We start from the raw sequence: 16,262 nt of genomic DNA on the forward strand, positions 1-16,262 counted from the left end.
TCCTCTTGTCTTCTCTAACAAAAAGAAAGTTCATGTTTTAAGATTACTCAGTGCTGGCTCCATAAAGCTTCCTCAGGTGTCTAGCTCCTTTGTTTTGCAGTGGCGTTTAATCACTTGCAGAAAATGCTTGTTGTATCATACACTCTTCAACCATGCACATTATCCCTTAATTATATACGACTAAGCCCCTCTTGACTACAAGACATGTTGTTTGTTCAAACGCACTTACAAAACCATTTTCTTATCAGTTCTTTGCCGAACATTTACACAACGGGGTACTGTTTAAATATGAAAATAAACCTTTTTTAAAAAAATTGTTTGACCCACCCACCTGGCCTCCATCTGTGATTGTTCTGTCTCTGCAATCTGTTGTCTGCTTTTCCTCAGCGTGTTCTTTATCTTTTTGGATGGCTGCTATCTTTGAGCGGCTTTATTGCCCCTCCCTATTTTCTCTGTGCTTAGTAGAAAGTGACATTTCCAAATCATAAGGATCAGCCAGGCAGATTTGATAGACTCTGTGCTATAAGACACACTTCTGCTCGGAGTATGCAATTAGTAAAGACAACTTCATTTCACAGTATTGCAACTCATGCTGTACTATGTGGAATTAAAGCATTGTGTGAATGTGGGAAGTTTTCTCATAAAAACTTGTAGCAGATAAATCTGTCAGAGTTAGAAATGTTTTTTCTCACCACAGACTTACTGAAATAAACCCAGAAAAAGTTTATTCATGTTTTATTCCAGTTCAGTTTCATGTCAATGAATTACTATAGTAATGCTTTTCCTTTATATTTTTATTTTTATTTTTTTTATTAAAGGGGAGCTGTGTGTTTGTAATCTCTTAATAAACTGATGCTCTAGTCTTTAGATAAAGAGGTTAAATCCAGTTTTATTTTGAAATATTATAGTTAAGTACTTATACAGACAGTTTAAAATTCCAGTCTATGCACTGATAAAAATTTTGTTGGCTTCAGTGAACCTGGAAGGGAATCCCTTCTTAGAGTGTATTTTTTGTTTCCTTTCCGGAAATATTTCTTCCGAATTTAACTGTGGAGAACAGTTGGTTTTTTGCATTAAAGTTCCTCCAGAAGCACTGCAATGGTTTGATAGGCATAAGTATATTTTTCGGAGTAAGTAGGACAATCAACATTAAAGGTAGGAATATCTGAGACCAGGATATGCAACTAAAGTTATTTTTAGGTTGTGTAGCACCGTTGTGCAGAGTGGAGTTATTTCTCTCTTGCGGGTTCTTAGAAGCCAGTCTTTTGTTTGGATGGATTTGCCTGCTGTATAATGATGGCCTTGAGGAATGTGTTACAGAAACCTGTGAAAAATTTCTTCTGGATTGAGGCCTGGAATGGTAATGGTAGGTCATTGTCCAAAGGAAACAAAAATGTGTTATCAAGTTATTTTAATTTCATTTCAATTGGAAAGCTTATAGAGATGCCTGCTTCTGTTCTATTTTATGAGTAAGCCCTCCAGATTTATTTCTTGCTAACCAATTATTAGGCACCATTACAGTTAAATTAAATTAAACATCCACATCAGGTTGATTGTCTCAAAGCTTCAGGAAGTCTGCAGCAACAGATCTATTTGCACCACTTCCTTTACAGAGAACTTTATCCTTGAACTGTATGATCTAAGACTCCCCCAAAAGACCGCTGTTATTCCACAGGGGACAAAATGATTTCATGAAAGGATTTCAGATTATCTGAGGCCTTCATAGGAAACTCTCCCATTATATTTGTGTCTGGACAGGCAGGATTTTGGGGCATCAGAAAGGAGTCATCTGTGTGAAGAGGGAATCTATGGCATAAAGATAGGCAGAATGAGTACACCTAGGACTGTTCTCTCCACAGAAGTATGAGAAGTTACTCGGGTTATATTTTCACTAACTTTACATTTTGTTAATGTATTTAATACATTTGTAATGTATTTTAATACATAATGTATTGTATACATTAATTTTGTTAATGTATTTAATTAAGCATTGCTGCTGAAAGAAGGGGTTCCACAATTTTTCAGTCCCCTGCTCCTGTCCTGTGCCTTCACAGATGTTTAGTGGCTGTAGAGAGAACTGGACTGAGGAACCAATAAAACTAACAGCACAAAGTTAGTTTTACAGTAGTACATCAGAAGGTTTTGTAAATAAGGCTTTAGTGGCATGTGAATGATTGTGCCTGTATAATAAAGTATTTTTTATGTCTTGCAGAATTAGATTGCTGTTGGGGAGCTCCTTTGACAGTATAGGTGCATCTACGCTGTATTCTGGACATCAGTGTTGAGCCTTTCAGCAAAACCAGACTGGCTGAGTATCCAGGCTTTTAGAGACAAGTGTTAGGTGAACTTTGTGGCATCCTGGGAAGGAAAATTTGGCCCGGTGTCCTCCATCTGGCCTGAACCCACACTGTCCCACTGTCCCACCCGTGCCTGCCCATGGTCAGGCAGGCAATTTAACATACGGACTTTCCTGGAAAGTCTCAGATAGGCAGATCCAGTCTGCAGGCAGCCTGAGGAGTGCCTAGCTGCGGGCATCTCCTCCTTCTTGGGCAGCATACGCCGTCTGTCCCCCACAGCCACGGCATTTGTCCATTGAGGAACAGCTCTGAAGGATGAGAAGCAAGTTGGAAACTTCAATCTGCAAATACCTAGATCTCTGTCTGGCAGATCTGGCTGACATGTCTGTGACACACCGAAACTTATCCCTATTTCTACTCTCTGTCTGATGATAATTTATAAGCAACTCCACCAGAAAAGCTATCACTAGTCTTCCCTTCACCAGTTTGTGTTTCTTCTCCTGGAATTTTCTTGGTGTTGCTCCCAGGAAAGGAGGAAAGGGGTAGCCAGGGAGCAAGAATGTTGTTGGGGATATTTGGAAACGGCTTTTGTGGGGTTTGGTGAAAAACACGACTTCCTGATCAGAGGACTCTGACAGCCAAACTGGCAAGACTATGACTGTTCATTTGGCAAGGGAGATGAGAGCCTTTAGGGGGGCTTAATAGGCATTAGAGACATTCATGTCAGCGGACAGACACGTCCACTGCTCCATATAAAACGTCACTGTCTCATAATTGTGTTGTAGTTGTTCTGTGTAGTGAGGTTGCTATTTAGAATGACATGTCTTTTTTTGTTTGTTTAATTTGAGGTAAGAGGCTAAAAGATTCTAAAATAATGGAGTAGCTTTAAAAAAATCAGTAAAAGAGGAAAAAATAACAGGTTGTACCTAGTAACCAGAACTCTCAGATTCCACTGTACATTTCTACCTTTAAATCATAGAATCATAGAATCATTTAGGTTGGAAAAGACCTTTACAATCATTGAGTCCAACCTAACACTGGCAAATCTACCACTAATCCACATCCCTAAGTGCCATGTCTACATGTCTTTTAAATACCTCCAGAGATGGTGACTCTACCACTTCCCTGGGTAGCCTGTTCCAGTGCTTGACAGCCCTTTTGATGAAGAAAGTTTTCCTAATACCCAATCTAAACCTCCCCTGGTGCAACTTGAGGCCATTTCCTTTTGTCCTATCGCTTTTTACCTGGGAGAAAAGACCAACACCCACCGTGCCACAACCTCCTTTCAGGTAGATGTAGAGAGCGATAAGGTCTCCCTTCAGCCCCCTCTTCTCCAGGCTAAGCTACCCCAGCTCCCTCAGCTGTTTCTCCTAAGACTTGTGCTCTAGAGCCTTCCCCAGCTTCATTGCCTTTCTTTGGACACACTCCAGCACCTCAATGTCTTTCTTGTACTGAGGTGCCCAAAACTGAACACAATATTTGAGGTTAAAGGTTTTTTTTATTAAAACCAAAGGCCTTTGCTAAAATGGAAGGTCAGGTAAGAAGACCATGGGACTCTTGTTGGCTTTAAATTAAAAGATATTGTTTTAAATTATTTTTGTGTTTTCCAAATTATCTATCAATGATCAGATTCTACTGTATTTTTATTTAGAAAACAAGCAAACCCAACATACCCATCCCACTTGAATTACATTATTTTCATTACTGCTTGGAGCTTTTCTAATGTATTTTGCTCTCGGTAGAACACAACAGGAAACTTTCCCTAAGACGTGTTGGCAATCACAAAGTCAGAAAGCACATTAAACACCTGAGAGGGTTAATTTTTGCATGCACAGAAAAGGTATGGCTGTACAGAACCTTCATGATGTCAGAGGAGCTGAGTCACAGCATTGCCACTGTCAAAGTCCCTACTGAATTCAGTAAATTCAGTTTAAGTGGAACACTGTATAAGGCAAGCTAGCTATATTGTAGACTATACTTGCTTCTTTGTTTGAGCTATGCCCCACAAATACGGGAAGAAAAAAGCTCATTAAAAAAATCTATTGTATTAATTTAGTCACCAATAGTTTTTTTCTTTTCTTACGGCTGTTAGAGTTGAATTTTGTACAACTGAAAAAAAATAAAAAGACAAAGATATTAATGCAGGAATGTGACAAATTTAGTACGATTTTTTCATACATCTGTTTGGGAAAAAAAAAGCATCGCTTACACTGTAGTTTGCATAGCCAATTTCTTTTCATTTCAGCAATGTCTGTTGTCTGCTGATGCATCTAAGGGTTGTGTTATTCCACTCAGTTATCTAATCATAGAACTTTCTTATCAGAACATCATAACTTTTGTAAGTTAGTTGGTAGTCTTAGACTTGTTGAATTCTTAGTCGCTGTAGCTTTAACAGATTTTTTTAGTAAAAATTAAATAGAGTTCATAATTAAATATTACCAAGTCAGTAAAGGAGGAAAAAAAACCAAAACCAAAACCCAAAGATGCAGAAGCTGTGAGCAAATTGAGTGCATTTTTTCCATTAATTTGCTGTCTGGTTGAGAATCTTCTGAGGAAGACAGATAAAATTTCTACTGCTGACAAAACTTCAGGCACGGATTCATTTTTTTATAATGAACCTACACCATGTCCTGCAAAGTGTGGAGCATTTGCTCCCGATCTGGCTAATCAGTCAATCTGTCACTCACACTCAGGTCCTCGCAGAAGCTACTTGAGCACCTTGCAAACCTAATCTTGAGGGAAGGGCAGGATGGAAGAAAAGGAAAAAGAAAAAAAAAAAAAAAAAGAAAAGAATGAACAGGAAAGCCAGAATATCTTTTCTCTTTTCATTTCTTTACCCACCTTTCACTTTTGAACTCTGTTCAGTAATAGAGTTCCATCTGTCTGCCTTTTTCTGTCTTTGCGTCTCTCACATGTTAATTTCCCCCAGATTTTCATGGTGGCTTTATATCTGTGGTTCCCAAGAAAGTTAATGAAAGGCACATGCCCAAGCCCTTGCAAACTCTGAAAATGTAGAGAAACATTATGTCATAGCCTCAATGCACAACTTCTAACTTACCTAGTTAATTAATTCTGCTCAGGCTGTGCTAGAGTTTCTTTAATTGCCATTTAAATGTAGTCTTTTGTGTACTTATTTGGAACCATTAGATTCAAAGTAATTTTGCTGTTACAGTATACTTGACATTGGGTATTCTTTGATTTGTGGGATATGTTCTTCAACCTGATTACTTTGTCCTTGTGTATAAATTAGCCAGGAAAACACTAGATTATTTTTTTATGCCTATGTTCCTTTGCAACTAGATAAGTTAAAAAAGCACTCATGATGACATACTCAGGTTTTGTTGTTGTTTTTTGTTTTGTTTAAGTAGATTTGTATAGAGGAAAATGTTTTACTTCATTTGGTGGAAAAGTCAGAATAAGTTACTATTACTTAGCAAGCATTCTATTTCTGGATCTCTGTGTGAACAGCGGTATGTGCACATCTCTCAAAAGACATTAGTGGGACTTTGGACAACAAGGGCATATTAGGCTTGGGAAATTAATACGAGGTCTGAGAGATTCCTGACAGGCAACAGCAAACATTCGGTGGATGATGGTATGCAGCTACAGGACAGCCCTATTTAGATATGTCATTCACACTATAGCTGAGGCACCATTAAGAGTCTTGAGTTTATTCTGGCTAAACCATACAACATAACTCCTTGGCTGAAACATGAATAATCTTTAGATGCTATTGCAGTTTAAAAATCAAGCTAAAATAAACATCTTTTTCAGCTAGACATTTATCATTGCATAGTAGTTAGACAAATAAAATACTACAGTCTAAGCTCCTTATAAAAAAATATATATTAGGTGCCAGAGAAGGCATAACAGATGCCATCTCTCACTATAAAAATAATTTACAGTTTCAAACATAGTTATGACTTGAACGTACACAAATTATTGGAAAAGGGGATCAGAGGTTATAAAGTCTCCTTTTGTTACTGGAGTTCTTATGTCTAATATTTCACATCGAAATCCACATTTGGGAATTATTTTATAATGGTCTGTTTTCAGTTTATCTAAACTTTTCAGATACATTGGCTAAAAAGTGCCTGTGGCTGACGTTGTGATCTACCAGGCAAGCATCTCATAAGAGAACAACACCCCCCAAATTATTTTCAAAATGATATCTTTGATACTGTGGAAGTTTAAACGTTTTGTATTTCTGATGTCTCCCGTGCCAAATTGTCATATGTTTGTAGCAGGTTAATACAGAAGGGGGTTGACAAATCTTGCTATAATCACTACCCCATGTTGTTTTCATCCTCCTTGTCTGCTGCTCATTTTCGTTGTGAAAAACCCTAATATATCAGTGACAGGAGGTCTGGATTTGTGGCCGACTGTTATAATTACTCCCACTGAGGCACTGTCAATAGGATTAAAATAAAGATTCTGGACCTGTCCATCGTAGATGAGGTCAGCAACACTAGCAGTGGGAGTACTGTTTCTGCAAGCTGTGCTTTCAGTCCTGAGTTATGGAACCATAGACCTTAATACGAAGCAAATATTTGAAAGCTCCAGTGGAGAAAGACCAGCCTTTTTTTCTGCATTAGCTAAAATATCCATCTGTAATAAATAATCTAACAGCATCCATCTATGTCCTGACTATACATATATGTATTAATTTTCAAATGTATCAGAGCTCCAGAGAGTTTCAATTACAGAACAATCCGTTTTGCATTTTATAATTAATAAAGTCTTTGCAGCTGCATAACTTCATCCAGGAAACATCTGCACAAACTCCTTGTGTATACATAATTTCTGTGAAAAGGGGGTTAGCTGAATTGTCTTTAATGTTTGCAGGCTTGGGGAAGATAGAAAGGTAGGGAGTTGGTTAAGGTAACGCAAAACAACTCACAAGACTGGAGGCTTACGTCCACACAGATATAAAACAAATTCTAGCCACTGCCTGCAGGAAAAAAGTACAGTGTATAGGATCGCTTTAGCATATAGTCAACTTACTTTATTCGAGTGAATAGGAGGGAGGAACCCGGAGGAAAACCTGAGCTCTCGCAAGGTGTGCAATCATTTTGCAGTGGTTCTCAGTGGCACCAGGCTGTTACCCAAGTTAGTGAGTAACACGCTGTTGTTGAGAGTCTGTGATTACTCCTTTGCCATCCTTTGACGCTGACTTTGAAAAAGTATTGGTTTTTAAACTTTAGTTTTATCTTCTTCAGTGTGCATGAAACTATGGCACGTATGCCACTAAAACTTACTCATGGCGGCAAGCTCAGAGAATGGTGAGATAACCAGAATAAACAGGCAAGCTCTCTTGCTCTGCTAGTACGGTGTGTCATCTTTATTTTTCTCCCCTCACATCAGTCTACTTTTTATAATGGGATCAAACGGTAATTAGTGCAGTCACCTCCTTGCAACTCATTACGTTTCATTATTTTAATATAAACTCAAAAATTGTTATCAAAAGCCATGTTCAGTCAAGCGTCTAACATGCTGAAACAATTGTGTGCCCTTTCAGTCTTAAGCCGATATGACACCTGAAAGCCTTGCACTTCTACAAATGGAGATTTTATTTTAATTTGTTTGTATTATTGTAGTAGCAAATAATTTCCTTGATTAATATGTCTCTGCCCTACAACTGTTTATTCTTTCTCCTTTGGTTATATAAACATTGCTTGTTACACATGTCACTCATAACCCTTACCGTATTTCCGTCATCCCTCCCAGTTTAGTTTCCTAGCTCTCCTAGAAGCAAAATGAATCTCCACAGTGTTTATAGTGAAAAGGTTACATAAAAAAGAACAGTACATAACACGTCCCTTTTTTCCTTCTTCCTGTCCCACAAGTGGGACTCCAGGCTGCTGTTTGCTGATTTCTACATCTGCTTTCATTCCCCCTTCCAGAGGTTCTTGGAATTTTGTTTTTATAAATATGAAAAGAAAAATAGACATTATTTGATCTCTACCAGGCTGCTAAGGCATGTGATGAGCTCACAGCAGAGAAGCTGCTATTTTAACACATAAGCTGCAGTCAGCACCTCTAGTTACGATAGCTAATGCCTTGTGCCACAGATGTGGCATCATAGTTCATAGTAGTGGGTGTTAATTCCTCAGCATTTACTTGTGGCTTTGCAATATTCCATTATTTACAGTATTTGTGTAGGCCCTTAAATGATACCAAACACATTGGCTCACAACGTTTGCAATTGCACTGACTGCGGTGGCATATGCTAAACGTGTATTTGAGCGAGTACTGTGTGCGGATGCTGCAACCTTGCCCAGCCGTGTACCAGACCCTACCGTCGCGACACGTCCTTGTTATGGCTGAGTGCTACTGGATGTACGAGAAGAAAGCGACTTAGTCCAAGCCAAGAAGGACTGCTAGCGTCATCTTCAGTGGGGTCTTTCACCGTATACAGACAAAATAGTGTACCGTTTTATGTAGGCCTTCCAGGCGAGGAAGTTTAAATATGGAACGACAATGCCCTGCTCAGTTTCAAATCGCGGTTCTGCAGTGTAGGGAGTCTCTCTCATTCAAGGGCCATTGACATTGTCTTTGTATGTCATGGTGGAACTCTGCCAGCTTCCCAACAAGAGAAACCTCTTTGCTTCGCAGAGGTGGGAAGATTTCCTCTGAGGAGCAGCCATAGCTATCTCAGACAAGTAAACAAATCCAAGGTGCTGGGTAGCCCTGGAGGGTGTCACTGGTGGTCAGTCCCTAACAGAGGCTAAGATATTAAGCAAAGGATTGTGCCTTGGCTGAAGCATAGCTTTCTTCTATACTTATTGTTGATTTTGTGATATGTGGGGAAAGAATTAGTAATTAATTTGTGTGTTGTTTGAAGACTTGTTTAGGTTAGGCTGGTAGGTGTTATTCTGTGTCTTTGTGCTGTCAGTAAAGCTGACTGCTCTTGATTTGAAACCTTTTTCTGGAACGTATAAGACTTCGGAGCAGCTGTTTGAACAAAATGGGAGCTTCATCTCGGAAGAGCTGTTCTATTAAATTAGCAGCTGTAAGTGACACACCACAGTGAATCGAAGTGAATTTATTTTGTCCTGGCTTTCTTCCCTTTCCCCTCTACTCCCACCTGTTCCAGTACCCCAGAAGCCCTTCAGTAACAAAAGTACTCCTGGCTCTTAACTTGCTTGAGGAAGATCAAATAAGTTCACATTTTACTCATATCAACAATACTGAGGATTATGGCTACAACATCAGAGCGCTGCCGTGCCACTTACACCTTCCTGCATATCTCCCATTGCTTAAGTTCTGTACCTTGATTTACAATATAGGCTCCCTTTACAGGGAAGAAGTGCTGCTAATGAGCATTCTCCTGCACTAATGAAATATTAAAATGGATGTGATCAAATGTAGTTTGAGTTGCCTCAAGCTTTGCCATGAGATACTTTTGTGGAACAGCACCTGTATTTATCACCTTTAGGTATGCATGTACAGAGCTCCGAATAATGTTTGGCTAATGTAGTATTTTATTTTTTTTTTACAGTTGGCATTTTTAAAATGTTGCTTATGGTGGTGGTGGCAGTGAGGATTTCATCCTACCTGTCCCTGTGATCTTAAAAATATTACATAAAGAACTGAATTGGATGAAAAAAGGTGGATTTAAAATAGTGTAGAACAAAACAATGTATTTAAATTACCTGTAATATAAAAAAATCACCATGGCAATTTGGCAAGATAGGACAAAAGGGGGGACAAAAAGAGTCAAAAAAGTATTTCTGAATGGTTCTTTCCCATCTGTGACCTGTAATACCTCACTGGCAAGTTATCACACCTTTATAAATGGTCCATGCAACACCCGTTCTTGGCATAGTTTTCGGTTGTAACTTTCTTGGCAAGGACAAAGATATGTGTTAAAAACAGATAAAGATTCATAAAACCCCAGTTTTTGAGCCACAGAAGTATTCCACTGCTAGGCTGAAAGGAACAAATTTCTGTGGCAAATTAAAATTTATGAAGAAAAATGGGAAAATAATTTAGCTGTATTCCTCCAATTAGTACTTTTAATTATGATGTGTACCCCTGCACACCCTCCTTTCTAATGAGCTATGAAGTTTTTAAAAATCCTTTTTAAAAGCACTCTTTTCATACTGTTAAAAATTTCAGTGCTGGAATATTCTGGCCCTTATATTTACAGGGCAGAATTGAAGGGATGGTTATTACATGTCGTCACAAGCCTCTTATTGGAAAAAAAGCTAATGGAATTGTGGCATTGTGTGAGTGCCTGAACCTGCCGCCTGTGGTATGCTGTGCGGGAGAATAAATGGCTTTCAGTCATGTAAACTAGTCACAGACATTCAGATCCTTTGAACTCTACTAAGAAATGCACACTTACTTTAAATAGTAAGTGACTAAGCACATAAAAGTCTTGATCAAGTCATCAGAAAAAAAATGAAAAGGGGTTTTCTGTTTACGTTTTGTTATTTCTGTCTGAAATCTCTATTTTACCCTCTGCGTCTTTGCTTTGTAATGTTCCCTGCTGAGAAGGACAGACTGGAAACACAGTAGGGATCTTTGCCTTTTAAGTTGCTCTTTGCTTTGCAGAGGGCTGCATGCTGGAAGACCTGGTGTATTTGTCCAGTGTTTTGCTCAGTATGAGAGAAACATGACTATTTTAAGAAAGGCAGGAAACTATTTTTTTTTGTAGTTTTAGCTACGTTTCAATTGCAAGTACTGAAAAAGCAGACAGAAGTTTAAATATATGTCTTAAGGTACATGCATACAGATCAGTTCAGCTTTTGTGCTCTTGGTCTTTGGTCAAGATATTCTGAAAAAATCTTGAAATAAGGTGTAAAAGGATAATTCTGAGTTAAATTTGCCATAACGATGAATTAATGGGTCATGTTTATCCAAAGCATTTCTCCAAAATTCTTCCTGTCTTCTTTTCTAAATAGCATATAGAACGGCACTGTGGTAGAATCAAACTATAGCATGTTTTACAAGCAGGGCTAGATTTTCTTGTAATGCAAATTCGTGCTCCTTTGTCAAAGTCAAAGGGTACATGCTCTGCATGCTGATTTTCTTTTTCAGGTAATTTATCCCCCCTCCACCATTTTTTTCAGCATGACGAACTCTAAATGTTATGGCGATTTCTGTCCTTTAGGCATATTTTTCCTTAGAAAATTAGTATATTGATAGAGAGTAACAGAGGGCCAGAATTTCCTATCATTTTATACTGGTATGATCCACTGTTGATATACCTAATTCATAAATTTGAATCTATTGTTGTCTTAGGTATTACAACCATTTTTCACTCTCAGTTGCATAAAATTCATCAGATTAATAAGAGTCGTGTCACTGTAGCTACACAGTGAGTCCAGTCCAAAGGCTAATAGAGTCAAAGACACTCCTCATTGACTTCAGTGAGATTTGGCTAAAGCTCACTGTTTTCATGCTCTTTCCATCACTGCAGTACCAGACAACTGAAATAACTGTTCCAAATATCAGTGTCTTTGGATACTTTGCATTTCTGTTCTGAGGAAATATCCAAGCAAATATGAATATAACCAAAGTAAATTCTCTCCCTCTGAATTCAGAATGACTATTTAACTAGCTTTAATATTTTGATACAGAATACTAAGTTTCACCCACTGTCCCTTTTCTTTGCATACAGGTGGTGGCTTAAGAAGGTTAGACTGTCTTTTAAGGTTGGAAAAAAAAAGAATAAAATAGTGTGGTTGAAAAACCCTCTGCTTTATTAGAAAGTTCTGGAGGACTTTTGTGTTCTGTTTCTCATGTTGACAGTGTTGGTAAGCTTGCCCATAACCTCAGTGCTGAAATGGAGTCTTAATCTGTTTCCAGTTTTAGTGTTGCCTGATCCCCACTTCCTTCTTCCTCATCTCCTATAGCTCTCCTCATTTATCCATTCTTAAGCTGGCTGTCTAGGTTGCAGTCCTCTGCGTGTAAGAATCATTATAGGTGTGCTTTATGGGTGTTTCTGCTTTGGGAACTGTGGCAATAGCTGATAAAAGTATTTCTAAACACCGGTTTTGGAACACAGCACATTTTTTACTTCCATGGGTTCACAGCGGACAAACCAAAGTGTGAAATGATCTTACATGTATATTTCCAACTATCTACCTTTTAATTTTCCCTTGAAAGTTTTAATAAATTCATTTCAGCCTAGTTGTCTTTCTCTGTGAAACTGGAAAAACCAATTGTGCGGCTTATGCTGTCTGCCCTCCTCTTCCTGCTTGTTCCTACCAGCATCCTCTGTCCAACAAGTGTTCACACCTCATTCTTTCCCTGGGATCAGGGTTCACCAGTGGGTTATAGCTTATTTGGGTTTGTCAGATCAGGGAAGAGTAGTCTTTGCTCCATTAATTCCGAATCAACTATTTCAGATACCAGAAACACTTCAGTAGCCTTAAGACAGAGCTTCTTCAGACTGCTTTTGCCTTGCTTAGGCCTATTGCAGGCATCCAGCTGTTTCACAACATTATTGTACTCTTCTTTGGTGAAAAACAAATGCTTGTTATATTTCTGTGGGCCTCTGTGTTAAAATATTGTGCTGCCAACTGCTGAGAGATCTGTAATGTATGCTTGAACTCATAAAAATGTCACAAAATCATTAACAGCATCAATGTAAGAAAAAGAAATTGTGATTTCTGTTGGCTTGTGCCAACATTAAAAAATGGATAATTTAGAGCATTACAGGGATGTGTACCTCATATGACAGATAGAAAAAAGATTAGAATAGTCCATGTGAATCCAGACCTTAATTTGTTTTGTTCTGCTTTAGCTTGTGGCCGTGGGTTCTACAAATCCTCCTCACAAGATCTGCAGTGCTCCCGCTGCCCTACTCACAGCTTCTCTGACAAGGAAGGATCTTCAAGATGTGATTGTGAAGATAGCTATTATAGAGCACCTTCTGATCCACCATATGTCGCATGCACAAGTGAGTCAGTCATGAATTTAATAGTAAAGGACATTGCTTAACCAACCAGGTGCAGCCACTTGTAGCTAGCAGTTTTGGTTGGCTTTTCCTGTATTTGGAAAGTACATTTACAACAGTGAATGAAATTGAAAGGCAGAGGGAAGAAAAGTTGACAGTGAATACAGAATCAGAATAAATATAATTTTCTTGTTTGCTTGATATAACATTGGAAAAAGTTGTATGTTGGGTAAGCGTGTAACTCATTGTAATAGACAGAATACAGGCACAGATTTCCCATGGCTGTAAAATAGTTGTAGACAATGTGCTTTATGTGATATACCAAAATGAGTAACATGAAAAATGAAAAGTAACCTGTGCGGATCTGAGCTTTGATTGAACTGTAATTGCATCTGGCTTAACCTTCTAACTGCAAATAGACTAGCCTACACAGATTGGTGGTTCAAACAGTGGAAGTCTCCTAAATCCATAGCAGCACCAACTGTCTCTGTAAATCATATCAGAGCTGGTAACAAAGGACTAGATGCAGTTGGTGCAGTATGTTTAGAAAAGAAGAACAAACCTCATACTTGGGAAAACTATAAAAGACAGCCTTTAAGGTACATTAACCAATCCTTTTAATTGCACAGAAGAGAAACAGCTCAAGTCAGTTGCAGTAAATATACAGACAATTGTTATTCTGATGCCTTAATGGAAAATAAATAAAGCTCTTGCCAAGTGAGTTCAGGGAACCTTTTATGCAACTTGTTGTAAAAATAATGAAATGTTAATATGTAGAAAAAAGCTTCAACTATTTTCTGTCTCAGTAATTAAAATGCTAGCTGCACATCCCACCATGGTTCTGTGCAATTACCCTGGGCTTTTTTGTGTGTTACATAGGACCTCCATCTGCACCACAGAACCTCATTTTCAATATCAACCAGACTACCGTGAGTTTGGAGTGGAGTCCTCCTGCTGACAATGGGGGAAGAAATGATGTGACCTACCGCATTTTGTGCAAGAGGTGCAGCTGGGAGCAGGGCGAATGTGTTCCCTGTGGGAGTAACATTGGATATATGCCCCAGCAAACTGGATTAGTAGATAACTATGTCACTGTCATGGACCTGCTAGCTCATGCTAACTACACGTTTGAAGTTGAAGCTGTGAATGGGGTTTCTGACTTGAGTCGTTCCCAGAGGCTTTTTGCAGCTGTCAGTATTACCACCGGTCAAGCAGGTAAGTTTTCATCACTTATGAATCTCAACACTGTGAGACTGAGAGAAATTGGGAACATGCAAACTACAGATGCAGTAAATCAGGAGCATGTTTGGTGTGTTCTGGCTCATTAATCTTTTCACCTTGCCAACTAGTTAATTTGAGCTTATACTATTTCATGATAACTTATCCTGTTTCTTGGCCTCAGGATGGCTTTCAGAAAGCATTCATGAAAGACTTAGAAATGGCATACCGCTTTATTATTAAATAGGTTTTCTTAAGTCTGCAACTTTTTATTCTTCTTACGTCATTGTAGGTCATTCCCTACTATTTGAAGAAAAAAAAGTAGACGTGACAGTCCTGTGCAGGCTTCCTTTCTGAATTCTTTAAACCCGTATTGGAGTCCTAGGTCACTGGAAGATGATTTGGATATCTGATGGTGTTTTCAGTGTTCATGTTTTCCCTCAGGATAATTTTTCTAATTTATCTTATATTTCCAGATATTTGATTATGAGATTCAGTGAGAATGTGGTGATTATTCTTTGTTTCTCCTGCTTATCATATTCTGACAGGTAAAATGTCAGGAAAAATAAAATCAAACTAGCATATCACCTCAGGGGAAAAAAGGGCTTTAGTTGTCTACATGCTGAGTGAAAAAAAAAGAATTCTCTTATTTAGGTTTCTGAAATGACAAGTTGCTTGGTGATAAAAATTATAGGCCTCTGAATCTACAATAGTGCACTGTGGGCTTTCAGAGAGGATAGTAAAACTAACCTTTTATACATTGAACAAAAGATCTTAAACTGAACAGTAATTGCAAGATCTGGCTTCTGATAAAATGCCTTAAAAGAAAATATGAAGTGAATAACTGATGTTTGCTGTAAGAACAACTAACCAATGTTTTAAAGGCTACTTCATACTTACATCTTGGAAGAAATTTTAATGACTGTGATCAAGCTATTCTTTTTTAGTGCAGTAGAAATGATCTCCTACAGTAACGCTTTGAACTGAGGACAAACTCACCGTACAGGGGCAATGAACAAATAGGAAAAACTGTAGTTATTTTGCACTTTAAAGATGGTCATCTCAAAAAAAAAAAAAAAAAAAAGTCCAGAAATTTACTTCAAAATCTTTCCCCCCTCCCCCCAAACCTAGGATGGTTTATTGAGTTGTTAAAGTTAGGCTGGAATATTTACAAGGTATTTAATTTCCCCATAGTGCTCTTCTGGATACTAAATGCACATTTTATATTATATTGGAACCATCCCCGTGACTGAAAGGATTGGTCTCTCTGCTCATTCAGTTCTTGGAGTTTATGATGAGATTTTGAGCATAGAGAACTTACCCTGAAACTATTTTTGCACCACAGATTGTATTATTTTGGCACCTTGATTTTTCAACTTTTAAATAATTCTCTCTAATTCTTCAAACGTGCACAGGTGGACAGTGTTCTGCTCTCTGTAGATATCTGTACAGAACTACCACTCAAAGAAGATGATTTGGACTTTTTCCTATTTAGATAAATCAAATTGGCTTTACTTTATGTGCTTTGATGGTTCAGTGGCGCACAGGGTAAAGGAAGAGACAGTGCAATTTGATGGCTAGTATCACATCTCAGGAAGATGAAAAAGCCTTAATCAAAAGTTTGTTGTGTTACCCCCAAGATAATTCGTTATAGTTAATTCTCTTGTTTTCTCATAGTCATAGATTTATAGGGTTTTCAGACGAGAAGACATAATATGGTTATCCTGTGTTACAAGTAGCACAAGCTATATGATTTTATGAAATGATCCTCATATCAAGCCCAGAGATGTTAGTGAATGTTAGCTTGCATATATATTAGAGGCAACATCCAGACTTTA

At 38.1% G+C, this 16,262-nt stretch overlaps 1 protein-coding gene across 6 annotated transcripts in view; it reads left to right on the top strand.

Annotated features, from left to right (window-relative positions):
• EPHA7 (EPH receptor A7) overlaps window positions 1–16,262 on the top strand; it is a 173,891-nt gene that overhangs the window by 45,172 nt on the left and 112,457 nt on the right. For all 6 annotated transcript variants that reach the window (XM_064447611.1, XM_064447614.1, XM_064447608.1 and 3 more), the window contains exons 4-5: window positions 13,054–13,209; window positions 14,086–14,421. In XM_064447611.1, the coding sequence (XP_064303681.1) occupies window positions 13,054–13,209; window positions 14,086–14,421 (492 nt within the window). The remainder of the gene's footprint in view (window positions 1–13,053; window positions 13,210–14,085; window positions 14,422–16,262) is intronic.

This window comes from Phalacrocorax carbo, chromosome 3 (genome assembly GCF_963921805.1).
Source record: "Phalacrocorax carbo chromosome 3, bPhaCar2.1, whole genome shotgun sequence".
NCBI classification, from domain to species: domain Eukaryota; kingdom Metazoa; phylum Chordata; class Aves; order Suliformes; family Phalacrocoracidae; genus Phalacrocorax; species Phalacrocorax carbo.